Here is a 27,659-nt window from a genome sequence, read left to right on the forward strand (position 1 = left end):
TAGTCTTCCAAATGTTGAACAGTACATTAGTTAGAATTATGAACTGCAATTCCAAGAAGCTCAGTTCCCATGACCAGTAGTGACGGATTCTAGGAAATGTAGTTTAGGAACATCTGGAGGACCACAGATGTTCTTCACCTATCTGGCATATGATACATTTTATACCCTGCTGGACAACAATATTATGCTCACAGTCCTTGCTTCTGCTTTCATTCATCTTCACTCTTGAAGTGCATAGTATAGGAGTCTACTTTTCTACAATAACAATAGCAGTTAGGCTTATATACCACTTTGCAGTGGTTTTCAAGCCTCTCTAGGTGGTTTACAGAGTCAGCATATTTCCCCAAATAATCTGGGTCTTCATTTTACAACCTTGGAAGGATGGAAGGCTGAATCAATCTTCAGACGGTCAGAATCCAACTCCGACAGCCAGCAGAATTAGCCTTCAATACTGCATTCTAACCACTCTGCCACCACTTTCTTTTCTGATTTTTGGTAATTGAATAATGCAAAGAGATTGATTTTGGACATTTTTTATTAATGAGTTTGTAGCTTATTCAACAAAGAATGGCTGGCAGAAATTTTAGTTTAGTATACTATAAGAAATCAGCTAATATTCTTTGTAATGAGTCCCATTGAACTAAATCGGACAGAATTCTGATAAATATGTGTTGTTAGAGTTGGTTCATTTTCCAAAGGCAGAATGTTAAACTTTATTTTAATTCATGATTAATCACTAATTATCAGTTCACTTGCTTTTGGAATTCCTGCTGCATTCTGCTGGTTCTTAGTGATTGTCTTTCTATTTCCTGGAATTAAGTTTGGATCTGTTAAGGTACAGTATACAGTGTCAAGCAGATAGAAGGGGGTTATTCATGTAATATCAGGTCAGAACAAGTTTATGGAGAGAGCTAGTTCCAGCTATGGCAACAAATGAATTGACGGTAACAGCTGAATCTTCTAGGTGATATCAGTGTTTGCTGACCCAGGCTAGAAGCCAGGTATCTCAATCCAGATAGAAACAGCAGACAAATTTGAGACACATAGAAAAAAGATGGGTACACCTTAAAAATGTTTCTTGAAATAACTTTTACTTTTCTTTAAAAGTTATTCTTGGCAGTTCTAAATAGGGAGTGATAAAGCAACCGAGGCATAATTATCAGGGCTGCAATGCCTAAATACTACCAATCAAATAGATAAAAAATATATTTTTTATCAAATAATACTTTTGCCAATATACTTTATTTATTATTATAAAGTTACTTTTAACAGAAAAAGAGTCATTTTCTTTTAAGAAAGAGGAAATCCCTCTTCTCAGTATGTTCCTGGTAGTGCTACCTCCATGTGTTATGTCATATATTTAAGTTGGCATATCATGTATGAACCCAGCCATTAAATAAAGAGAATTGTGTTCAACCAAACTCAGGTAAACAACAGAAGTGGCTTTAGAGTACATTGCATGAGAAAACTTAGTTTAACAACATCTAGAGCAGTGTTTCCCAACCGTGGCAACTTGAAGAGATCTGAACTTCAACTCCCAGAATTCCCCAGCCAGCAAATGCTGACTGGGAAATTCTGGGAGTTGAAGTCCAAATCTCTTCAAGTTGCCAAGGTTGGGAAACACTGATCTAGAGAACTAAGGATTCCTAAGTTCTACATATATTTGAAACTAAGCAGGAGGAGCCATGGAATATTTGAAACACTACCTTTTTACTAATCTCATATAATAATTATGAGACTAAAAAATATATATCATTGTGCACTTTCAACCCCTTAAAAGAAAGATTCAATATAATGTACCAATAACACATTTATTTGGATTAATAATAGCCTAGTCAAGATGCTAGACAAATGGCTTGGAGATTTGTTAAAATAATTCATGGTCTGAATCTAGAATTTGTCTATCATGGAAGTCAACTTACATCTTGCTAACTCTCAGAAGAATTCTGCTTCTTGATAGGCTTGTTAGGACTTGTTCTATGCACCAAAGAATTGTTAAATGTTTGGTTTCTATAGCTTGGTTATATCCATCCACAGAAGCAAACTGTGGGCAAGGCTGATGACTTTAAAGACAAATATTGCCATTGTGTCCAATTATGTCCTAAGATTGCTATTCACTGATAGGAAGCAAATTGAAAGACTGAGCTGATACACAATAAATGATCAAAAATATCTCAGTAAAATAAATACTGTACAGTATATGTGTGTGATACTGGCAATTACAGACATTAGACTAAACTTGGGAATTATCAGCTTAATTGAGAATGGCTGGAAAAATAGACTCATGCTTGACTTATATAACAATGTAGTGCATGGATTATCATCATAGTTTTCCATAGGCATAAGCAGAACAGGTTGCCTTATGTAGTGGATCTGCAATGGAACATAGTTTGGCCCTATAGCTGGCCCTATGGCAGAGTGGGCCTTCTCCGGGTCCCGTCAACTAAACAATGTCGGTTGGCGGGCCCCAGGGGAAGAGCCTTCTCTGTGGCGGCACCGGCCCTCTGGAACCAACTCCCCCCAGAGATTAGAACTGCCCCTACTCTTCCTGCCTTCCGTAAACTCCTTAAAACCCACCTTTGCCGTCAGGCATGGGGGAACTGAAACATCTCCCCCTGGGCATGTTTAATTTATATATGGTATGCTTGTGTGTATGTCTGTTAGTATATGGGGTCTTTTTAAAATCTTTAATATTTTAAATTGTCAGATTATTTATGATTTGTTTCCACGTGTTGTGAGCCGCCCCGAGTCTTCGGAGAGGGGCGGCATACAAATCTAAGTAATAAATAAATAAATAAATAAATAAATTGAAGATCTACTTTTCAAAACAGCTGTGAAGGTTCAAGAGAAACCTTGGGAGAAAGAATACTACTGATCTATACTTGTACCTGCTCTTTGAGATAGCTAATACCCTTTGCTTAGTAGTAAGGCCAGTTATTATAAAATGCTCCATCAAGATAATTAATGTGTGGGGATTTTTTCTTCTTTAAATCACCCATAAGTTTTTTCTTTTTTCTTGCTAGCTAGAGGCATCAGTAACTTCCAAGGGGTCGGAAGCTTATGGGAGTTAAATTCTATACTTTCTGTTTTGTCGGGCTCTCTGGTAGACTCCTCCCAAAAATTCACAGGTACAAATTTCAGACACACACGTTTGAAAATTCAAAACAATGTTCTTTATAATGAAAATTCACTTAACCTAAGCTCTCTTTTGGTATAGCAAAGAGCACTCGTCTCCAAACAAACTGGTAATTTGTACAAGTCCCTTATCAGTTCTGTGATACTTAGCTTGCAGCTGTGAGGCAATTCACAGTCCTTCTTCTTTCACAAAGTGAAACACACTTTGCTCTGGTTTAGTTTCAAAGCGGGGGAAAAGCAGCACACAAAAGGTCAAAGTCAGTAAAGCAGTCACGAAACACAACGATCAGATAATCCTCCACAATGGCCAAACCCACAGGCTGCTATTTATAGCAGCCTCACTAGTCACCACAGCCCCACCCAACCACAGGTGGCCTCATTTTCTTTGATAATAATCTCTCAGTTGTTGTTGCCTATGCATCGCTCTCCGCATGCGTGGCTGTATCATTAACTCTTGTTCTGAATCCAAGGAGGAGCTAGATAATTGATCTCCTTCTGAGCTGTCTGCCACACTCTCCTCCTCCCTGTCACTCATGTCTTCTTGGTCAGAGGAGCCTTCATCAGCAGATACCACCGGGGGCAAAACAGGCCTGCAGCATGTGGATGTCTCCCCCACATCCATAGTCCTTGGGGCAGGAGCTGGGCCAGAGCTAACCACAACACTTTCTATACTTTCTATACTGTAAGTTAGAAAGGCTATAGTAATATGAAATTGGACAACAGTTTATAGAAAAGTTATATATGTTGCATATAATGACTTCATACAAGAGTGTTCTATGAAGGGATAGATCAAATGCAACCTGAAATTCAAAATGGTTCTGCTTTATTATATATTGTCTATCATTTTGATTAGCTTTGGTTCAGTGTGATGTTGTGTGATGATTCAAACATTCATTGAACCCATAAAAACCCAAATCATACCCAGATCGTATACACTTTGCGTCCTAGCTTTGCTTTTGGGAGATTGTGTTTCTTGATATATTTTACAAGTCCAATCTGGTCTTGAATTGACTGAATAAGGGAAAGTTATAAAGGAAAGAACAGTTATGTAAGGGTAATGAATCTTTACCTCTGTTGATTTGAACTTTAAGATCATAAATCCATCATCCTTTGTCCCCTGAAGATGACATTTAATGACAAAGCTCTTATTTTACTAAAGTTTCTCATAGAAAATCTGGTGGCTGTTTTTAACCACTGTAGGTTTTGTTTGGGTCAGAAGTTAAAGAGGTTGAGGTCTGCATGGTCGGGGGACCCCAAAGCAGTAGGAATAAGAAAATATCCCAGGAAATTCAGTGGCAAAAATTTGTACCAAGAAAGCTACATGGTGGACACGATTATGTCAGACCCCTCTTCAAAAAGAGTTTATCTTTGCCTTCTCCTGTTGATTTGGTGTCTGTTTGTGTTTAAATCATCCAGGAATCCAGAAGGAGAAATGAACCTAGAGCGGGCAGTACATATATTGCAAACTGAAAATCCTTTGTCCTCTCGAGTTCTGGCCGCAATTGTTTTTATACAGCACGAGAGCTTTCAGAGAGCAGAAGCCCGAAGGAAAGTAAGTGATATTTTCCCCCCCTCTTTCTTCAGATTTTCAATTACTTCTTGCATATAAAGTCTTTGTATACGGAATTGGCGGAGGAAAATAATGGGCAGAAGGGAATGGGAAAACAACCTGGAAGAAGTCCTCGGTGGATATTAACTCATTTAGCTCCAGATGAGCCCTGATTTCTCAAAGGAATGCATGTTGAAGAGAAGAGAGTAGCAGACGTGAAACAAACAAGAAAATTAATTTTCAGGAGCAGTCAACCGAAATAAGTCCATATTGATGCCTAGCCAAACTTGGCTATTTTCAGAAAACTGAGCAGTGTTGGATATGGTTGATAATTGAGATGGAACACTTAGCCACAAAATAACTAAATAATAGGGTACATTGGAGATAGAGGTAGTCCTTAACTTACAACCACATTTAGTACTGAAATTTCCATTGTAGTTTGTTGCAGGGTAGGTCAAGTCAGACCCGTGCAATTAGGGAAACCACAATCCCAGGAGATTCCTAGAGAGGCCCCATGGGAACTACTCCCCACCTTTTCCAGCCCTGTTTCCTCCCGGGAGATTCCTAGAGAGGCCCCACAGAGGCTTCTTCCCATCTTTCCCGGCCCTGTTTTCTCCCAGGAGATTCCTAGAGAGGCCCCACGGAGGCTTCTTCCTGCCTTTTCCGGTTACAGTTTCGGAGGTTCTGGTTTGTAAGTAGAAAATGGTTCTTGAGAAGAGCCAAAAAAATCTTGAACACCCAGTTCTTATCTAGAAAAGTTCGTAAGTAGAGGTAGAGGTACCACTTTATACAAAAATACATACTTTTAAGAAAGTGCCTGTGGATTTGGATTTGGATGGGGAGTTTCAGATCCAAGTATTCATTCAATCACACAGCTCACAAGATGATTTAAGGCCAAACAGCCTCTCTTATTTTAATCTAGTATCCATTGTTGTGGTAGGAATAGAATAGCATGAGGCAGAGGTGGGCTACTGCCGGAACGCCTAATTTCACGCAGCCCCGTGGCTCTGGAACACAAGCTCAGGATCGAGCGCAATTACGCTTCCTGCACCTGTGCAGGTAGCAAAAATGCACAAAAACGCATGCGAGGAAGCAAAAAACCTTGCCGAAACGTGTCCTATGTGCTATTTTGCTACCTGCACAAGTGCAGGAAAAGTAATTGCGCTCGATCCCGCACTCATGTTCCAGAGATGTGGGGCTATGTGCAATTAGATGTTCTGGCAGCAGCCCACCTCTGGTGTGAGGGGAAGCTGCCCTGAGTCTACAGAGAGGGGCGGCATACAAATCTAATAAATTGAAATTGAATTGAATTGAAAGTCTCCTGTAAAGTATCTCAACAGACTCAAACTCAACCCTGATAAGACGGAGTGGCTGTGGGTTTTGCCTCCCAAGGACAATTCCATCTGTCCGTCCATCACCCTGGGGGGGGGGAATTATTGACCCCCTCGGAGAGGGTCCGCAACTTGGGCGTCCTCCTCGATCCACAGCTCACGTTAGAGAAACATCTTTCAGCTGGGCGAGGGGGGCGTTTGCCCAGGTTCACCTGGTGCACCAGTTGCGGCCCTATTTGGACCGGGAGTCACTGCTCACAGTCACTCATGCCCTCATCACCTCGAGGCTCGACTACTGTAATGCTCTCTACATGGGGCTACCTTTGAAAAGTGTTCAGAAACTTCAGATCGTGCAGAATGCAGCTGCAACAGCAATCATGGACTTTCCCAAAAATGCCCATGTAATACCAACACTCCACAGTCTGCATTGGTTGCCGATCAATTTCCGGTCACAATTCAAAGTGTTGGTCATCACCTATAAAGCCCTTCATGGCACCGGACCAGGGTATCTACGAGACCGCCTTCTGCCGCACGAATCCCAGCGACCGGTTAGGTCCCACAGAGTGGGCCTTCTCCGGGTCCCGTCAACAAAACAATGTCCTTTGGCGGGGCCCAGGGGAAGAGCCTTCTCTGTGGTGACCCTGGCCCTCTGGAACTAGCTCCCCCCCGGAGATTAGAATTGCCCCCACCCTCGTCGCCTTTCGTAAGCTCCTTAAAACCCACCTCTGCCGTCAGGCATGGGGGAACTGAGATATTCTTTCCCCCTAGGCCTTTACAATTTATGCATGGTATGTTTGTTTGTTTGTATGTATGTTTGGTTTTACAAATAAGGGTTTTTAGCTGTTTTAGTATTGGATTTACATGCTGTTTTGTACTACTGTTGTTAGCCGTCCCGAGTCTATTGAGAGGGGTGGCATACAAATCCAATCAAGAAAGAAAGAAAGAAAGAAAGAAAGAAAGAAAGAAAGAAAGAAAGAAAGAAAGAAAGAAAGAAAGAAAGGGAATGAGGTATATAAATTAAAATAAGTTTGGTCTTAGCCCACAAACGTTTTACTCTAGTGACTATGAACAATAACAAGCAGAGCTCATGGCCATCCTTTTTGCCACATGATTTCCCAGAGAACTATCTATATGTTTATCCTACATGGTAGATATCTCTTGAAACAAGGTCACTTTTCTAGTCTGGTGTCCTCTAATTTTGAGAAAGTATAACTCCCAGCCTCCGGCTGTTTCACAAACTTGACTGAGTTTTCTAGTGTTGTGATTCTAACAGATCTGAAGGACATCAGATTGAGCTCTGTGAGCTCTTGACTGAACTATGTTTTCGTTTACCAGTTTCCTGCCATAATAGGAGACAAGGTCTAGCTCTCTCTATTGCTCCTTTATAAATAAAAAATTGTCCTCACCTTCCCAGAGGACTTTGGACTGGAAATCTTTGCGGCACTTTCGGCCCACACAATTCTGTACCTCTTGTTTCAGTTCTATATTTGACACATCAACCGCTTTAAAACAGTGTTATGAAACTGTTTGTACAAGGGCTTAACATTATTTAGCAGCAATATCCTGCCCTAATAAAGCCTGAACCGCCTTCATATCTTCAACAACTGATAAACAAGGAGTAAATACTCATCTTAGTGAAGTGTTGAGCATTCCCCAAACTATCAAAACAAATTCTATTTCCTTCCTTTTTATCTCCTTTGCGCTACACACTTCATCACAATCAGAAAACTATTTGTGCAGAGCATTTACTCTAATATAATTTAGCAAAGATCTGGCTCAGAAAGTGGGTTTTTTTTTAATTCAAGGATTCCATTCTTTATGCACTCGAGATAAATTAGACTTTCATAACACCTCACTCAAAACTGAAAAGCTTTAGATGTTCTTCTGCAGTCTTCAGAATTCAGCAATTTTGGTCCTGGCCAGATATTTGTTAACTTCCTATGTGTTAATTATTCCTAGGTCTATGTTCCATGAGGCTCAATTGCTTTTATTTTGTGGCTTTTATTTTAAAGTGTGTAGATGGATGGATGGATGGATGGATGGATGGATGGATGATAGGTAGGTAGGTAGGTAGGTAGATGATAGATAGATAGATAGATAGATAGATAGATAGATAGATAGATAGATAGATAGATAGATAGATAGATAGATAGAAGCATAGGAAGCCATACAAACAGGCTAAAGAACAGTTTTTATCCATGGGCTGCCAGACTCCTGAATGAAAAAAATAACTTTACAACAACATAGTGCAATTGATTTGTAAGGCTGGTGCAACATGTAATACATTCACATGGTGCAATACAACTGGGTATTTGTTTGTTAGTACGATTCACTGGGTTAGGGATTTTCTGTTTTTCACTGTGAGTTGTATTGTGGTTGGGGTGGTGCACAAAGGGAGGCTCAGCCAATCTCATTGTACACATGTTGTACTCTGACAATAAAGGCTTGAATCTGAATCTGAAGAATGAATCTTGCAAGTTTACCGGACAGATGGCATAGGGAACAAAGCTACATTACAGATCCTGGTATCCTGCTAGGATATTCCCAGAGGGAAGCAACAGAAACAGACCATGCAGTGGGTGTGTGGGGTCTCTAACAATGCTTCCAGCACATAGCGCTTATAAGAAGTATCCTGAAAAACGGGAAGCAACTTTCCTATAATCTTCTCAGTTGTCTTTACCACTCTCTGTATGGACTTTCTATCTGAGGCACTGTCACCAAAACAAACATTGATGCAGCTTGTTAAAACACTCTCAATCCTGCCACTGTAAAAAGTGGCTAGGACAGAAGGAGAAAGATGCATTCCTCATCCAATGCAGGAAATTGATGTGAATAAGCAAGCTCAGCGATAGGCAAAGTGATACCCAATACAGGTAGTCCTTGCTTATCAATTATTATGAAGTAATGAAAGTGCCAATGAAAGTGCTTCCAGCACATAGCGCTTATAAGCAGTATCCTGAAAAATGGGAAGCGACTTTCCTATAATCTTCTCAGTTGTCTTTACCACTCTCTCTATGGACTTTCTATCTGAGGCACTGTCACCAAAACAAACATATTGATGCAGTTTGTTAAAATGCTCTCAATCCTGCCACTGTAAAAAGTGGCTAGGACAGAAAAAATTGATGTGAATAAGCTATCTCAGTGATAGGCAATACAGGTAGTCCTTGCTTATCAATCAAGTAATGAAAGTGCCAAAAAAATTAGCCACCATTACAGTCAGTATATGTTGTCCTGTACCTGACCCCTCCCCTCCCATCCCAACCCACCATTGAGTAGACAGACTGGAGAGGAGGAGATTTCAAAGGAGTATATAAACTGTTTGCACAGCAGGCCTGCAGCTACCAGTCCCAGGTGTGACTGCACTGCTTTTGTTATGTACAAAGAGAAGTAAGCAGAATTCCACCATTGCAAAGGGTGGAAGAATGGTTAAGAGGCAAACAAAAGCCAAAGGTGTGAAAGTGCGAACACGGTTCAGTTCATGCAATTTCCCATTTAAATGTAGAATTCTTTGTTGGCCAAGTGTCATTAGACACAGAAGGAATTTGTCTTTGGTGCACTTAGCAACCACTCTGGTGGAGTTGCCAGTCTTAGTTAAGGCCATTAAGCAAGCACTACCTTTAAATATTTCGATTATTGTGCCCGGACTCTTTTCGAAGCATGGTTAATGATTTGGGGAAATGTACTAAGTCACATTTTGTTAGAATATCTCAGATGGGGTTTTTTCTTGAATGAGTTTCATCACTCAGGTGCAAGTTTATTTATTTATTTATTTATTTATTTATTTATTTACTTATTTACTTATTTACTTATTTACTTACTTACTTACTTACTTACTTACTTACTTACTTACTTACTTACTTACTTACTTACTTACTTACTTACTTATTTATTGGATTTGTATGCTGCCCCTCTCTGTAGACTCGGAGCGGCTAACAATAGTAATAAAAAACAGAATGTAAATCCAATACTAAAACAACTAAAAACCCTTATTGTAAAACCAAACATCCATATACACAAACATACCATGCATGAATTGTAAAGGCCTAGGGGGAAAGAATAACTCAGTTCCCTCATGCCTGACGGCAGAGGTGGGTTTTAAGGAGCTTACGAAAGGCAAGGAGGGTGGGGGCAATTCTAATCTCCGGGGGGAGTTGGTTCCAGAGGGCCGGGGCCGACAGAGAGAAGGCTCTTCCCCTGGGCCGTGCCAAACAACATTGTTTTGTTGACGGGACCCGGAGAAGGCCCACTCTGTGGGACCTAGCTGGTCACTGGGATTCGTGCGGCAGAAGGCGGTCTCGTAGATACCCTGCTCCGGTGCCATGAAGGGCTTTATAGGTGATGACCAACACTTTGAATTGTGACCGGAAACTGATCGGCAACCAATGCAGACTGCGGAGTGTTGGTGTGACATGGGCATTTTTGGGAAAGCCCATGATTGCTCTCGCAGCTGCATTCTGCACGATCTGAAGTTTCCGAACACTTTTCAAAGGTAGCCCCATGTAGAGAGCATTACAGTAGTCGAGCCTCGAGGTGATGAGGGATTTGTATGCCGCTCACAACATATATAAAAAACATAGTAATGCATCTAATCCAATTAATATAATTTTTAAAAACATTAAACATCCTAAAAAACTTTAAAACATTCATTATCATTCACTTGATTAAGCACACTAAAAGCACTCGTTGGTCAGGGAGAAAGATCTAATGACCCCAGGCCTGGTGATAAAGATGAATCTTTAAATTTTTCTGGAAGGCAAGGAGGAATCTCTGGAGGGAGCTTATTCCTGAGGGCTGGGGCCCCCACAGAGAAGGCTCTTCCCCTAGGTCCCACCAAGCAACATTGTCTGGCTGATGGGACCTTGAGGAGACCAACTCTGTGGGACCTGACCGGACGCTGGGATTTTGTTTTAGAAGAAAACTTCTGGGCAATATAGTATCTTTACTGATTTCATCCAACAATCAAATAACCCTTTGAGACAAAAAGGTATCCATATAAAAATAAATGACCTTCTGTTCACAGGTGTATTCCCTAGTTGGTATTCCCAAACTTCTGGAGATGCTGAATGTGCAGAATGAGGAAGTACAGAGGGCAGCATGTGGAGCTTTAAGGAACCTGGTATATGAAGACAACGACAACAAATTGGAAGTGTCTGAGCAGAAAGGCGTTACAATCCTGCTGAGATTATTGCGACAAACCAAAGACGTGGAGACTAAAAAGCAAATTACAGGTAAATAATGAGAAACAGTTTCATAATGGATACAGATTCTAAAACTGATATCCTGGTTTATTGCGCATACATGTTGTGCTAGGTTTAGTATGGGTTGTTCTCCAGTATCTTATAACGTTGAGAGAACATTTTTTTTATATCATGATTTATTCATCATGTTTGTATTTTAAATAGTTTATTATTTTTAAAAAGACCTGTGTAACTACATAACCATTGGATGGATTTTTAGCTTTTCAAAAACTCATCTGAAAATCATCTAATAGAAACATAGAAGACTGACGGCAGAAAAAGACCTCATGGTCCATCTAGTCTGCCCTTATACTATTTCCTGTATTTTATCTTAGGATGGATATATGTTTAACCCAGGCATGTTTAAATTCAGTTACTATGGATTTATCAACCATGTCTGCTGGAAGTTTGTTCCAAGGATCTACTACTCTTTCAGTAAAATAATGTTTTCTCACGTTGCTTCTGATCTTTCCCCCAGCTAACCTTAGATTGTGCCCCCTTGTTGTACATATATGTTGTGGTTTTTTTATTCTGCAGTAGTTAGGCTTTGGAAGTAAGACGCTTTATTAAATCAGTGGGGTAGAATACCAAAATACATGTTAGGGTCAGTCCATTAAATGAACAGAATTTATATTTCCAGGGCAAATGTCCCTCTTAAATATTCACTTTTCTAGATCAAGAAAACATGGAATCCCATGTAGGTTTGTTTGTTTGTTTGTTTGTTTGTTTATTTATTTATTAGATTAGATTAGATTAGATTAGATTAGATTAGATTAGATTAGATTAGATTAGATTAGATTAGATTAGATTAGATTAGATTAGATTAGATTAGATTAGATTAGATTTGTATGCCACCCCTCTCCGAAGACTCGGGGAGGCTCACAACAGCAATAAAAACAAAATAACAGTGGAACAAATCTAATATTAAAAACATATAAAACCCTATCATTACTTAAAAACCAAACAGCAAATCTTGGAAGCCCCACGATGGCTCTCGCGGCTGCATTCTGCACGATCTGAAGTTTCCAAACACTTTTCAAAGGTAGCCCCATGTAGAGAGCGTTGCAGTAATCGAACATCGAGGTATGATAATGGAAGCTGTGTCAATTCCTATTCCAGCTTTCCTTCTAGCCCTTTCCAGATGTGCATGGGCTTAAGCCATGGTCTTAAGATCATGGTCTCATGGTCTTATCTAGTAATCCCAGGACTTCATATGTCTGGAAATAATAATATGCTTCCTTCAGGCAGTCTACTGACCTGGGCGAAATTGATTGGGAGAGAGAAGAAGATGTCAGAGAAAAATTTAGACTATCGCTTTTGGTTCTGGCTTCACACCCTGCTGATTTCAGGCCCATCCACCCTTGGTATGCACTTTTCTTAGGGAAAGCAAAATAGCCCAAGAGAAGAACTACAGTGAAAACAGAAAGGTCTCGTTATTGGCAGGCTAACAGCGGTCTTCCCGGAAACTGCATTTCTTCTTTTGAAGCTAAACCTAGCAAAGCCTTAAAGAACAATGCCCTTACATGCCTTAGCCATCCACCATAGACAATGAAAAAGGGTCCCATGACTCTGTAACGTAATAGCTTTGCAATGCGGCGATAACAAGCAGAGGAAAACACTGGGCTCAGAGTTCAAGCCAAACTTCATCCCACTCTCTGGAATGATGACAACCTCTCTTCAGCTTAATCAGAACTGCAAATTAATCAGCCTGTGATGGTGATGGGGTGGGCGGAAAGTTGTAGAAAGGTTGATAGCATTACCTTTAGATTAGCACATCTATAGATTGTGTAGCCCTTATGTCATTGTTCAGGAATGTTTGGAGACTGTCCGAACGTGATATAAATCATGTTAAGGGATTGCTCTTTTTGCATTCTCACCATTGGAGATGCTTTTGAGCCATGTTAAAATCTTATCGTTAGGTGGTGGGAAGAAATCTCTTGTTATCTGAGGCTCTGTGTTTTAGAGGTTTAGTTAAAATCTTGTGCAATAAAAGTGCTCGGAATACAATGGTTGTTTATTCCCAGTTATCTAAATAGCCGGAAATCTAAATTTTACCAGTTTTTCTGAAATTTCTTTCTCAAAACTGTTGGTTTGTTTTCTCTTATCAATGTTTCTTAACTGTTTATAGTGGGGTATTGTATCTCAACATTGTTATGTAAGAACACGAGGAAGAACTTGTACAATTATTATAGAGTCCTGTAAACCACCATAATATTTCTCATTATGGTCATTTAGACATCTAAGAAAGCTTCTGTTTTATGGTCCCTGGAATCTAGTCTCCAACTTAAATGGAAATCTGGACACATTTCTTTGCCTTTCCACTTTAATGCATTTTGTGGTGTGTATTTCTTTCTAACTTGCATTGTTGTGCACAGTATATGTTTATGAACTGGCACTGTAATCTTTAAAAAGTGTAGATTTTAGCATTTGATGACCACAGATTCGGAAAGTGTCGTTCTTATCTATCCCACCATATTTTAATCTGGGATAAATAGAAGTAGTGCTCAATTTACACAATTGAGCTCAAACTTTCTGTTGCTGAGTGAAACTTTTGTTAAGTGAATTTTGCCCTATTGTACAATTTTTTTTGCCAGTAAAGCACTGAAGCTGTTAAGTTAGTAACACAGTTGTTGAGTGAATTTGGCTTCCCCATTGAGTTTGCTTGTCAGAAGGTTGCAAAGGGGTTTACATGACCCTGGGACACTGCAAAACTGTCATAAATATGAACCAGTAGCCAAGAATTTGAATTTTGATCACATGATTAAATCACAATTAATTGTTGAAGTCAAGTACTACTTGTATTTTCAACTCCAAAATAAAGAAAACTGGCTTTTCTATGAATCTTTAAAGCCAAACATCTGCAGAAATGTCTTCAGACAGCACTGTCTCAGTGGCCTTGAAACGGAGGTGAACATCTCCCCCATAGTTGGCAATGAGTAGCGGAGTAAAATCCGTAGGGACTCCTTTAATTTTTTAATTTATGGGATTATTTAAGCATCTTTCCTAAGATCATATATAGCTTTGTAAGAACTGGCTGCATTTGCTGTTCCGTCAACTACTCATGTTTTATGACAGAGGTTGAAAGTCTCCCGAAAGAGAACTCTGGAAGAATAACTGCCAGATTAATAGAAACCCACATTCTCTTTATATATTATAGCGCAAAGGTGGTAGTGAGAGAGAGCCGCAAAGCTCAGGCGGCGCAAACTAGCTTTTGAAGGTGAGCCAAAAAGCCTTTGGGGAGCATCTAACCTGCACTTGATCTTGTCTCAGAACATACATTTAAAAAATGAAAGAACATTCCTTCCACAGGAAGGATTATAGGACAAGGCAGACAGGAAGGCCTTTCATGAGGAGAATGTAAATACGAAAAGCAGCCCCACCTCTCTCGCACTAAGATTCTTTATAGGTAATGATCTATAAGGCCCTACATGGCACCAGACCAGAATACCTTCAGGACCGTCTTCTGCCGCACAAATCTCAGCGACCGATAAGGTCCCATAGAGCTGGCCTTCTCCGGGTCCCGTCGACTAAATAATTTCGTCTGCCGGGCCCCAAGGGAAGAGCCTTCTCTGTGGTGGCCCCGGCCCTCTGGAATCAACTCCCCCCCGGAGTTTAGAACCGCCCCCACCCTCCTTGCCTTTCATAAGTTACAAAAGACCCACTTTTGTCGCCAGGTATGGGGGAACTGAGATATCCCCCAGGCTTATACAGTTGACGTATGGTATGATTGTGTTGTATGGTTCCAATGTTGAGTTTTAGAATGTTTTTAATATTAGATTTGTTACACTGTCACTATTTTGTTGTGAGCCGCCCTGAGTCTACGGAGAGGGGCAGCATACAAATCTAATAAATTATTATTATTAATAATAATTATTATTCTACCAAGCTGACACTTTTGATTATGGACATATGTACATGTCCATTGAAACTATTACTAAGATCAGTGCATATTAAGATTTGCTAATTTCATTTTTTTTCCTAACAGACTGCCAATTTGACTCTTTTTATCTCAAGAAATCTTTTTTTTTAAAAAAATTATCCTCTATAGGAGAATAAATATAGCAATAATGCCCAAATCCTACATATTGCTTATAGCAATAGCACTTAGACGTATATACCACTTCATAGTGCTTTTACAGCCCTCTCTAAGCCAGGAGTCTGCAACCTTGGCAACTTTAAGACCTGTGGACTTCAACTCCCAGAATTCCTCAGCCACCTGACTGAGGAATTCTGGGAATTGAAGTCCACAGGTCTTAAAGTTGCCAAGGTTTGCAGACCCCTGCCTCTAAGTGGTTTCCCTTGCCTTCCTAACATGACAATACAGCTACTATATTAGCAGTTTTCAAAAGGATGATTATTCAGGAGCCAAGAATGAAAAGTATTGTGTGGAGATTTAAATGCCATGTGCACTGAACAAAGATTTAAAAGATGTGCTCTGGAATTCAGAGCAGTGAGCTGAACAATTATTCTCTTTGTAGAACAGATCCAATGTGCATGTGATATACTGTCAGATGATACTTACAAAGCCTCTTCTTTTTTTTTAAAAAATGGGGGGGAATGATACTTTTAAACGCTTACCGTCAACTTTTACAGATTCATCAAATTCCAAATTAGATCCAGACTTCCCTTCCCTGGGCACACTTTTAATCTGAATTATTAAATCACCAGAGTAGGCAGGTTTTATTACCTTTTAAACACGAGGAACAAAGATGACCCCATTGTTAATAAATTCTTCATAGCCCCAAAAGTAAATTTACTTTTATCATAGCTCTAGCAAAAGTTCAGGGTTATAACTGGTAGATTAATTATTGCAAACACTGCCAAAGAATTATTATTTCAGGAAGAACTCCAGAAGGGAGTGCCTCATTTCTACAAGCCCATAAAGTTCTACCGGGGTCGCCCAGAAAGTAATGCACCACATTTTTTTTCTTCAACGATTATTTATTGAACACAATGAAACTTACACACAAGAAAGAATGTTTCTTCTACACTCCCTATTTTTCCATGTAATCTCAATCCTGCTCTATGACCTTCCTCCAGCGAGACACAAGGGTGTGTATGCCCTGTCGGTATCACTCCTTGTTCTGGTCACGAAGCCATTTCTGCACTGCCGAACCGTCTTCTAATGGCCTCATCCTCTGTGCCCAGCGACTAACCGTACTTCTGTCGACTGCAGATTCTCCATAAACTGTACACAAATGTTTGTAAATGTCCCAACAGTTTCTTTCTTTGCAGTGAGAAATTCAATGACGACACGCTGCTTATATAACATACATCACTTACAGGCGCCATTTCACAAAATTTACACATGCACTCCTGACAATTCAAATAATATATATCTAAAGTTTTGCATTCATACCATTACTGTACCCTGAGAAAAAAAATTGTGCATTACTTTCTGGGCAGGCCTCGTACAACTTTTAAAGGGTCCCTGTTGAGAAAACACTGCTCCTATTGAAAGAATTCCTGTTGATAACCCCATCCATTGAGTCTGTCATCTGCACCTCTATAACTGTCTGGTTTGGTGCTGCAACCCAACAGGACCGACACAGACTTCAGAGGAGAATCAGAACTGCAGAAAAAACAATCACTGCCAACCTGCCTTCCATTCAGAGCCTGTATACTGCACGAGTCAAAAAGAGGGCGGGGAAAATATTTACTGACCCCTCACATCCTGGACACAAATTGTTTCAACTCCTACCCTCAAAATGTCGCTACAGAGCTCTGCACACCAAGACAACTAGACACAAGAACAGTTTTTTTTCCGAACGCCATCACTCTACTAAACAAATAATTCCCTCAACACTGTCAGACTTTCTACTAAATCTGCACTTCTATTCTACTAGTTTTTCTCATCATTCCTTTCACCCATTTCCTCCCATGTTGAATGTATGACTGTAACTTGTTGCGTATATCCTAAGATTTGTATTAATATTGCTTCATCATTGCTTATTTGACCCCTATGACAATCATTAAGTGTCGTACCACATGATTCTTGACAAATGTATATTTTATTTTATGTACGCTGAGAGCATATGCACCAAGACAAATTCCTTGTGTGTCCAATCACACTTGGCCAATAAAATTGTATTCTATTCTATTCTATCGTGTCTTCTGATTCAAATTTAGGCTACATTTTGGCAAAATTTTAGGAATTGGCTAATCTGGCTGGACTCCTATGCAACTAAAACCAGCCCAGAAGTTTTACTAAGAAAAAAAACCTCTCTCTTATTTGAACTTCTCCAGAAATATAAACCAAATTATGACAATGCCTTTATTAATAACACTGATTCTGTTTAGATCTCAGTAAAATAAATAAAATAGGAATTCTCTGTTCCAAGGAAAGAAACTTTGGCACTCCAGAGGTTAGTGAATGACAACTCTTAGTGTAGCCCCAAACAGCGGCCAAAGGTGAAAGAAGATAGATATTTTTACTTCAGGAACAGCGGGAAGATTGTTTATCTCTGCTCTAGCAATGAGCCAGAGAGCTCACAAGACTTAGGTGTACTGTGAAGTTTGTGTAGGCAAAGAAGGCTTCCAGCATGAAAATATGAAAAATAGAAGTTCAAGTGGTAAAGTTTTGATGGCGAAAACTACATATATTCACTTTAGATTTGCCATCAAAATATTGGCAAGATATGTGTCAGGGGAATTCTTTATGTACCCAATATATACTGCTCAAAAAAATAAATAAAGGGAACATTTAAACAACACAATATAACTCCAAGTAAACCAAACTTCTGTGAAATCAAACTGTTCCACTTAGGAAGCAACACTGATTGACAATCAATTGCACATGTTGTCAGCACATTCAACTTTGTACAGAACAAAGTATTCAATGAGAATATTTCATTCATTCAGATCTAGGATGTGTTATTTGAGTGCTCCCTTTATTTTTTGAGCACTTTATGATTAAGGAAACTTAAGCACTGGAATGAAATAAGTGTGATCCAGAATTCAGTGAATTCCATTAATTTATCCATTATCTTTCTGACAAAACCCCCTGAAGAGCCACTTTATCATCCTGTCCCTTTAATGTCCTTTGCAGGTTTGTTGTGGAATCTCTCTTCCAATGACCAGCTGAAAAATTTATTGATCCGGGAAGCCCTGCAGCCATTGACAGAAACTGTCCTCATTCCTTATACTGGATGGCCAGATAGAGATTATCCAAAATCGAGCATCATCCCTGACCCTGATATCTTCTACAATGCTACAGGATGCCTGAGGTGAGTTGTAATCCAGTTGCAAGGCTGTGATGGAATATTTATTATTATTTATTTATTATTTATTAATCAGATTTGTATGCCATCCCTCTCCGCAGACTCGGGGCGGCTCACAGCAACAACAATACAATGTAAACAAATCTAATATTTAAGTTAATTTTAAAAAACCCAATTTAGAAACCAATCATACATACCAGCATACCATACATAAATTTTATAAGCCTAGGGGGAGGGAAAATGTCAATTCCCCCCATGCCTGACGACAGAGGTGGGTTTTAAGGAGCTTACGAAAGGCTAGGAGGGTGGGGGCAACTCTGATATCTGGGGGGAGTTGGTTCCAAAGGGTCGGGGCCGCCACAGAGAAGGCTCTTCCCCTGGGTCCCGCCCAACAACATTGTTTAGTTGACGGGACCCGGAGAAGGCCAACTCTGTGGGACCTAACTGGTCGCTGGGATTCGTGCGGCAGAAGGCGGTCCCGGATTTGGGGCTCTTTCCAAGAGGATAGAAAGAGCTTGGAATGTCTGGCGGGCAAAAAGAGAGCAAAGTCAGACACTTCCTAGAAATGACGTTTTTATTAAAGCTGCTATTCTTTTAAAGGGGCGTGTGTTGTTGTTGTTGTTGTTGTTATTATTATTATTATTATTATTATTATTATTTATTAGATTTGTATGCCGCCCCTCGCCATAAACTCAGGGCGGCTCACAACAGTGATAAAAACAATACATAATGACAAATCTAATAATTAGAATCTAAAATAACAGTAGTACATTTAAAAAGTCTAAAAAGCAAGGAACCCCAATATAAAAAACATACATACAGTCATATAATGCACAAAAACTAAAAAGGCAGGGGAAATGTCTCAGTTCCCCCACACTTGATGACAGAGGTGGGTTTTAAGAAGTTTACGAAAGGCAAGGAGGGTGGGGGCAGTTCTAATCTCTGGAGGGAGCTGATTCCAGAGGGTCAGAGCCGCCACAGAGAAAGCTCTTCCCCTGGGTCCCGCCAAACAACATTGTTTAATCAACGGGACCCAGAGAAGACCAACTCTGTGGGACCTAACCAGCCGCTGGGATTCATGTGCAGAAGGCGGTCTCGCACATATTCTGGTCCGGTGCCATGAAGGGCTTTATAGGTAATGACCAACACTTTGAATTGCGACCGGAAACTGATCGACAACCAATGCAGACTGCGGAGTGTTGGAGTAACATGGGCATATTTGGGAAAGCCCATGATTGCTCTCGCAGCTGCATTCTGCACGATCTGAAGTTTCCGAACACTCTTCAAAGGTAGCTCCATGTAGAGAGCGTTACAGTAGTCGAACCTCGAGGTGATGAGGGCATGAGTGACTGTGAGCAGTGACTCCTGGTCCAAATAGTAGAGGAACTGCTCAGAAGTGATATCTCATGTGGTGCTTGGTTTTTTTCAATATTTGAAGACTCCCTAGTGTCTTCTGGGCACTGAACAACAAAACATTAACAAATTAAATCATAGTCATTCGCGTGAAAGACGCTGAGTCAACTAGGACCAAAATCATGTTAGAATATTTCACCTGTTTGCAAAATATAAGAAAGGCTTAATGTATTCTGAATGAAGAGACCTCCCCTCCCCCTCCCAGAGTATAGCAGCTGTCACTAAGAAGGGTTTGTCATACATTCCATGGACTACGCAGCTCTTCAAAAGACGGGTATCTCAAAAGGCCCTTTAGACCAGTGACACCAGGGCTTTCATGGAAGACAATTTTTCCACAGGCTTGGGGTGGGAGAGGAGGCGCAACCTAGATCCAATTATTCTAATATCCATGAAGTGGTTAAATTGAACATTTCCAAATGTGATTAGAAAGTGAGCTAGGCTGGTTTGATATTGTTGTTGTTGCTAGTCATGAAGTCATGTCCAACCCATCACAGCTTGATGGACAACATTCCTCCAGGCCTTCCTGTGTTCTACCATACCCGGAGTCTATTTAATCTCACACCGATTGCTTTAGTGACTCCATCCAGCCACTTCATTCTGTGTCATCCCCTTCTTCTTTTGCACTCAATTGTTCCCAGCATTAGGCTCTTCTACAGTGAGTCACTCCTTCTCATTAGGTGGCCAAAGTATTTGAGTTTCGTCTTCAGAATCCGTCCTTCTAAAGTTCTAAATGGGAGCCAGGTGGCACAGCAGGTAGAGTGTTGTACTGCAGGCCACTGAAGCTGATTAAATCTGAAAGTCAGCGGTTCAAATCTCATCACCGGCTCAAGGTTGACTCAGCCTTCCATCCTTCCGAGGTGGGTAAAATGAGGACCCGGATTGTGGGGGCAATAGACTGGCTCTGTTAAAAAGTGCTATTGTTAACATGTTGTAAGCCGCCCTGAGTCTAAGGAGAAGGGCGGCATAAAAATCGAATAAAATAAATAAAATAAAATAAAATAATAAATAAAATAAAATAAAATAAAATAAAATAAAATAAAATAAAAATAATAAAATAAAATAAATATATAATATAATATAATATAATTAAAATAAAATAAAATAAAATAAAATAAAATAAAATAAATAAAGTTGATCTCCTCTAGGACTCACCAGTTTGATCGCCTTGCAATCTATGGGACTCGCAGGCTAGCTGAGCGTTCTTACTAAAGTTTATGAGTCTACTGAAAACAAAAATATATCCCTCAGTTCCTGATACTCAGACTCATGGGAGACTGCTGTTTTACAGCCTCCTTGAAAGAAGCTGACAGTCAGAGCACTTGTGGGCAATCTCCCATTCTCTCCTTCTCCAGAGAGCTTTGAAGGACAGAGTTATTCCCTGATCTTTTGTTCTGTCTAGCAGGAGTATCCACTCAATCGTGGAAGATGTCTTCAATCAGCCGTGACTCACAGCAGAAGCCCCAGAAAAATTAGTTTTGAGGAACTTAGATAAAATAAGAGCTTTCTTTATGATGGGAAAATAGTTGCAACCACCTATCTTAATTACTGGGAATATGTGGTGGGAATGTAGTCTGGATTCTCAGCAAGGAGGGGCTGCATTCCAGAGGGCAAAGAGAATGCAAGAGTTTGGAAATGCTTGGCCAAGCTGAATAGGGTTAAAGCAGATCCTCCCTAACGTATGTCTGTAGTTATGCAAACAGTTATTTTAGTTTGGCAAAATTCTGTCTATAAAACAATAATACAAAACAACAACAACAACCAATAATTAGTACTCAGACCAAATTCCACCTGTTCTTTGTCCTTGGGGCCTGACAGAATTAAATAGTAGCCTTGACACAAGTAAACTTTGCAAGAACAAAGAAATACGTCACATATTGCTGGGTGTTAGCCATGTCAGATTCCAAAAATCATTCAAGGATTTTATTTCCTTCAGTCTGAAAGGTACTGTTACAAATTTTTCATTTGTTGCTGGTACATTTTTTTTCCTTCCTATTGTACCAATAGAAAACTCACAGCAGATGAAAAAACTTGGCACAAAGCATAAAAGAACTAAGGATCTTAACATCAAGCATTGGGATCATGGCATCTGCAATACGCATAAGATAGCATCAACAGTTTCCAAAATTAAATTTGGATTCAACTAGGCAAATATCTGGGATGTCAGATTTTTGGATCATTTTAAAATCTGAGAGGATACCCACCCACTTGTGTGAAAGTCTGCTGTGAAATTTGGTTCCTAAAAAGTTTTTGATCTGTGTTTTAGATCTACAAGAAGTCTTGATTTACTGAATTGCTTTGTGGTCTGTGGTCACACCTGCAACTCTAACCCATAAAGCAAACGATGAATAACGTAAAAGAGATGACATTTGTTTTAAATGGTTAATATTTTAGTTTTGTATTGTAAAATATTTATGATACATATATTTACACCCTCTGGCAAGTACATTTCCACTTTCCATAAGCGGACAGAATTATTAGGAATAATATATAATATGATCACAAGAGTTCCAAACGATTCATCTCAGAAATAAAATCAATTTAAATGATGCTCTAATGAGTTTTTTCTGTATGAACTCTCTCTCCTTCCTTCCTTCCTTCCTTCCTTCCTTCCTTCCTTCCTTTCTTCGATTGATATGCCGATCCTCTCCGAGGACTTGGGGTATATTGCATAAATCATTTTAGAATAGAATAGAATAGAATAGAATTTTTTTTGGCCAAGTGTGATTGGACACACAAAGAATTTGTCTTGGTGCATATGCTCTCAGCATCCATAAAATAAGATATACATTTGTCGAGAATCATGTGGTACGACACTTAATGATTGTCATAGGGGTCAAATAAGCAATGAAGAAGCAATATTAATAAAAATCTTAGGATATAAGCAACAAGTTACAGTCATACAGTCAACATGGGATGAAATGGGTGAAAGGAATGATGAGAAAAACTAGTAGAATAGAAGTGCAGATTTAGTAGAAAGTCTGACAGTGTTGAGGGAATTATTTGTTTAGTAGAGTGATGGCGTTCATGAAAAAACTGTTCTTGTGTCTAGTTGTCTTGGTGTGCAGTGCTCTGTAGCGACGTTTTGAGGGTAGGAGTTGAAACAATTTGTGTCCAGGATGTGAGGGGTCAGTAAATATTTTCCCTGCCCTCTTTTTGACTCGTGCAGTATACAGGTCCTCAATGGAAGGCAGGTTGGCAGCAATTGTTTTTTCTGCAGTTCTGATTATCCTCTGAAGTCTGTGTCGGTCCTGTTGGGTTGCAGCACCAAACCAGACAGTTATAGAGGTGCAGATGACAGACTCAATGATTCCTCTGTAGAATTGTATCAGCAGCTCCTTAGGCAGTTTGAGCTTCCTGAGCTGGCGCAGAAAGAACATTCTTTGTTGTGCTTTTTTGATGATGTTTTAGAATCCAAACTATGAACCAGCTTTCTGCAAAGCCTTCTGAGCTGTAAGTTGGGGGTTCTGGAAACTAAACTTATCTTGAAAACACTAAGCCACTTTTCTCAACCCTGGCAACCTGAAAAAGTATGGACTTCAGTTCCCAGAATTATTCAGTCAGCATCCACACTGCAGTATGCTGAGAGAAGCTATTATAAACCCTGAAATATAACAGAATTACAATGAAGTTTATAAGGAGAGCAGTGGCTCATGTGATTAGGATGCTGGGTTGGAGGTTAGCAAGCCCACATTTGAAACCCGAGTGCTGCTGTGGGCTGAGTTAGCTCCCATCATTCACTCTAAGTCCTTTACAGAGATATGAAAGGAGCCCCTATGGGTGTTCCCGGAGCAATGGTGATGTCACTGACTTAAATGATGGGACAGGAAAGAAGTACAGTGATCCCTCGATTTGCGCGTTCTCGATTAGCGCGAAACGCTGCAACGCGGTTTTTCAAAAAATATTAATTAAAAAATAAGTCCGCGTTTTTTTTCCTACACCACGGTTTTTCCCGCCCGATGACGGGAAGGAAGGAAGGAGGGAGGGAGAGAAGGGAAGGAGGGAGGGAAGGAGAGAAGGGAAGGAGGGAGGGTTGCCATTGCCATTGCCGCCAGCGCTGCCCTGTGGGTAGCGGCGAGGAGCCCGGAAAAATCACCATTGCATTGCCAGCCTCCGAACTTGCGTCGCTCCACCTTCTGCGCATGTGCGGCCATGGAACAAAGGGCGCGCATGCGCAGATGGTGTTTTTACTTCCGCATCCAGTATAACGCAGAAATCGGTTAGCGCGGGAGGTCTTGGAACGTAACCCCCGCGCTAACCGAGGGATCACTGTATATGATGGGGCTGTGCTTCCCATTCGGAAAGATTTAGAAATATCTGAAATGTGTATTTTTAGCTCAGGATTGAAATGTGGTGTCCTTGGTGCTCTCCGAATTTGGTTGCTAGCAGTGATAATATTTCCTAGTTTGGATAATGAAACAAATCTGCAAAAAAAGCACCCACGTTCGGAGAACACCAAAGACACACACACACCCATACACACCCACAATGTGTCCTTTCAAAAGGCAATTAGACTTTGTTTTTCCTTGGAGACATTTTGTCTCTGACTTTAGTCAGAACAGAGGAAGCTTCTTGAATGAGAGGCTAGATGTCTTCAAGAAAAAACAAAGTCCAGTTGCCCTTTTGAAATAAAAACATCCATCACTGGAAGTTTTTAAGAAGAGGCTGGATAGCCGTTTGTCCAGAATGGTATAGAGCAGTGATGGTGAATCTCTTTTTTTGCCTGGGCACCAAGAGGGCTTTCCAGAGGCTTTCCTAAAGCCTGGGGAGGGCAGAAAGTATCCCAATGGGCCTACCGGAAGTTTCAATTTCAATTTATTAGATTTGTATGCCGCCCCTCTCCGTAGACTCGGGAAGTTAGTTTCCAAACTTCCAGTAGGCCTGTTGAGTCTGTTTTTCACCATCCACAGGCTCCAAAGGGTTTACTGAAGCCCAAGTAGGACAAAAATGCCCTCCCTCCATCCACCAGAAGGCTAAATATCAGCTGGCTAGCGAACATATGTGTGTTGGAGCTTACATAGGGCAACGCCTCTTGTGCCTTCAGATATGGCTCCGCGTGCTACCTGTGACACACGTGCCATAGGTTCACCATCACAGGTATGGAGTCTCCTTCTTGAACAAGGGGTTGGACTAGAAGACCTCTGAGGTCTCTTCCAACTCTGTAATTCTGTAATTTGTTTTTTTTCTTCCTGCTTCTTTTTGTCTGTTTAAGCGAGACCAGGGGAAGGTGGGTCTAAAAAACCTGTGATTGGAGATCAACAGCTGTTAGCCTTGATGGCAGAGTGACTTCGTCTGAAAGCCATCTGCTGGGAAATTAGTGGGCTTCCTCCTGCAATCAGTTGGCCATTATGGGAACAAACTGCTTGACTAGATGAGTCAGGGGTCCATCCCAATGGAGCATTGCTTACATTCTTGTTATTAACCACCAAAAGTTTCTTACGGCATTACAAGTCTCTTGTTTGTAAAACTTCAAATTCAAAAACGGTGCTTGTTGGTTGGATTATTCCATATGCCAATTTGTGTGAGGTTGTTGTCATCACAGGTAGAAACATAGAAACATAGAAGTCTGACAGCAGAAAAAGACCTCATGGTCCATCTAGTCTGCCCTTATACTATTTTCTGTATTTTATCTTAGGATGGATATATGTTTATCCCAGGCATGTTTAAATTCAGTTACTGTGGATTTATCTACCATGTCTGCTGGAAGTTTGTTCCATGGATCTACTACTCTTTCAGTAAAATAATATTTTCTCATGTTACTTTTGATCTTTCCCCCCAACTAACTTCAAATTGTAGCTTCTTTCCCTGCACAATTTGTTTTTCTTCTGGGTAGAGAAAAAGAATAACTTATTGTAAAGTGAAGCCACTAACAGGGCAGTTGGGAAAATAATTTGCCTAAATGCTTGTATATCTGCCAGGTTACCCAGCCTAATTTGTTTCCTGCTTTTGTAATGCTTACCATCCTGATGGCTTAGGCACTTCAAAGAATTCAGATTGCAGCCTGTAATGTAGAAAGAAAGTTTTGGTGTGTCGTTATTTATCCATAATACACATCTGATACGTTTAGTAGAGTCATAGCACTTGCAGGAGGAGTGTTGGAACTGAGATAAATTATTGACTCTTGTGATGCATTCGGGAAAGCAAACAACAGTAAACCAAAGATTTGTTTCACTGCAAAGCATAACAATAAAATCTTAAGAATTTTTAATAGAATATGGTAAGAGAGAAGATTTTTATACACTCTTTCCTCTGTTTAGGAAGAGAATAGAAACAGAAACATAGAAACATAGAAGACTGACGGCAGAAAAAGACCTCATGGTCCATCTAGTCTGCCCTTATACTATTTCCTGTATTTTATCTTACAATGGATCCATGTTTATCCCAGGCATGTTTAAATTCAGTTATTGTGGATTTACCAACCACGTCTGCTGGAAGTTTGTTCCAAGGATCTACTACTCTTTCAGTAAAATAATATTTTCTCATGTTGCCTTCGATCTTTCCCCCAACTAACTTCAGATTATGTCCCCTTGTTCTTGTGTTCACTTTCCTATTAAAAACACTTCCCTCCTGAACCCTATTTAACCTTTAACATATTTACTGCATATACTGATTTATTGTTTATTGAATGAACTACAGCTGAATTTGACACATAGGATACTTCATAAATTTGGTCTGGTGATTGAGGCACCAGGTTAGAAATCAGGAGGCTATGAGTTTTAGTCCTACCTTAGGAGTGAAAGCCAGCTGGGTGACTTTGGGCTGGTCACTCCCTCTCAGACCCACCCACCTCATCCTTTTGTTGTGGTGGAGGAAATAGAAGGAGGAAGGAGTATTCATTTATTTATTTATTTATTTTGTCCAATACGCAATACATAGAAGAGAATAGACATAAGGTAATATATATAAAGAAAAATATAAAATACAGGAGAAGATATATGAAAGGAAGAAAATATATATGATATATGAGATAAAGGAAAGACAATTGGACAAGGGACAAAAGGCACACTGGTGCACTTATGTACGCCCCTTATTGACCTCTTAGGAACCTGGAGAGGTCAATTGTGGATAGTCTAAGGGAGAAATGTTGGGGGTTAGGAGTTGACACTATTGAGTCTGGTAATGAGTTCCACGCTTCGACAACTCGATTGTTAAAGTCATATTTTTTACAGTCAAGTTTGTAGCGGTTAATATTAAGTTTGAATCTGTTGCGTGCTCTTGTGTTGTTGCGGTTGAAGCTGAAGTAGTCATTGACAGGTAGGACGTTGCAGCATATGATCTTGTGGGCAATACTTAAATCGTGTTTTAGGTGTCGTAGTTCTAAGCTTTCTAGACCCAGGATTGTTAGTCTATTTTCGTAGGGTATTCTGTTTCTAGTGGAGAAGTGAAGAGATCTTCTGGTGAAATATTTTTGGACGTTTTCAAGGGTGTTGATGTCCGAGATATGGTATGGATTCCAGACAGATGTATTTGCCACCTTGAGTTACTTATAAAGGAATACAAGCGGGATACACATCCAATAAATAAATACTTCACAAATGATTCTGATTGATTTTATACATGTGTGAGCAAAATCGCTTTCACTCGTTCAATTAAGTTTTGACATTGCTCCAAACCTCAGGTCAGCCACAATACGTAATGTGTCGCTATTCTTCTATGAAATAGGTCAGTGGAAAGAAGAAACTAGTATTACTTCAAAGGACATGGTAACAGATGAAGCATTGGTTGAAGCTGTGCTTCTCAGTCTTGTCAGATTTAAGATGCATGGATTTCATGCTGG

The 27,659-nt window shown here is 40.0% G+C and overlaps 1 protein-coding gene across 1 annotated transcript in view; it reads left to right on the forward strand.

Annotated features, from left to right (window-relative positions):
- PKP2 (plakophilin 2) overlaps positions 1-27,659 on the forward strand; it is an 80,304-nt gene that overhangs the window by 21,107 nt on the left and 31,538 nt on the right. Inside the window, exons 4-6 of the mRNA XM_070756356.1 lie at positions 4,552-4,687; positions 11,036-11,243; positions 18,301-18,478. Of these exons, the coding sequence (XP_070612457.1) occupies positions 4,552-4,687; positions 11,036-11,243; positions 18,301-18,478 (522 nt within the window). The remainder of the gene's footprint in view (positions 1-4,551; positions 4,688-11,035; positions 11,244-18,300; positions 18,479-27,659) is intronic.

The sequence above is a fragment of the Erythrolamprus reginae genome, chromosome 6 (assembly GCF_031021105.1).
Source record: "Erythrolamprus reginae isolate rEryReg1 chromosome 6, rEryReg1.hap1, whole genome shotgun sequence".
Classification (NCBI taxonomy): domain Eukaryota; kingdom Metazoa; phylum Chordata; class Lepidosauria; order Squamata; family Dipsadidae; genus Erythrolamprus; species Erythrolamprus reginae.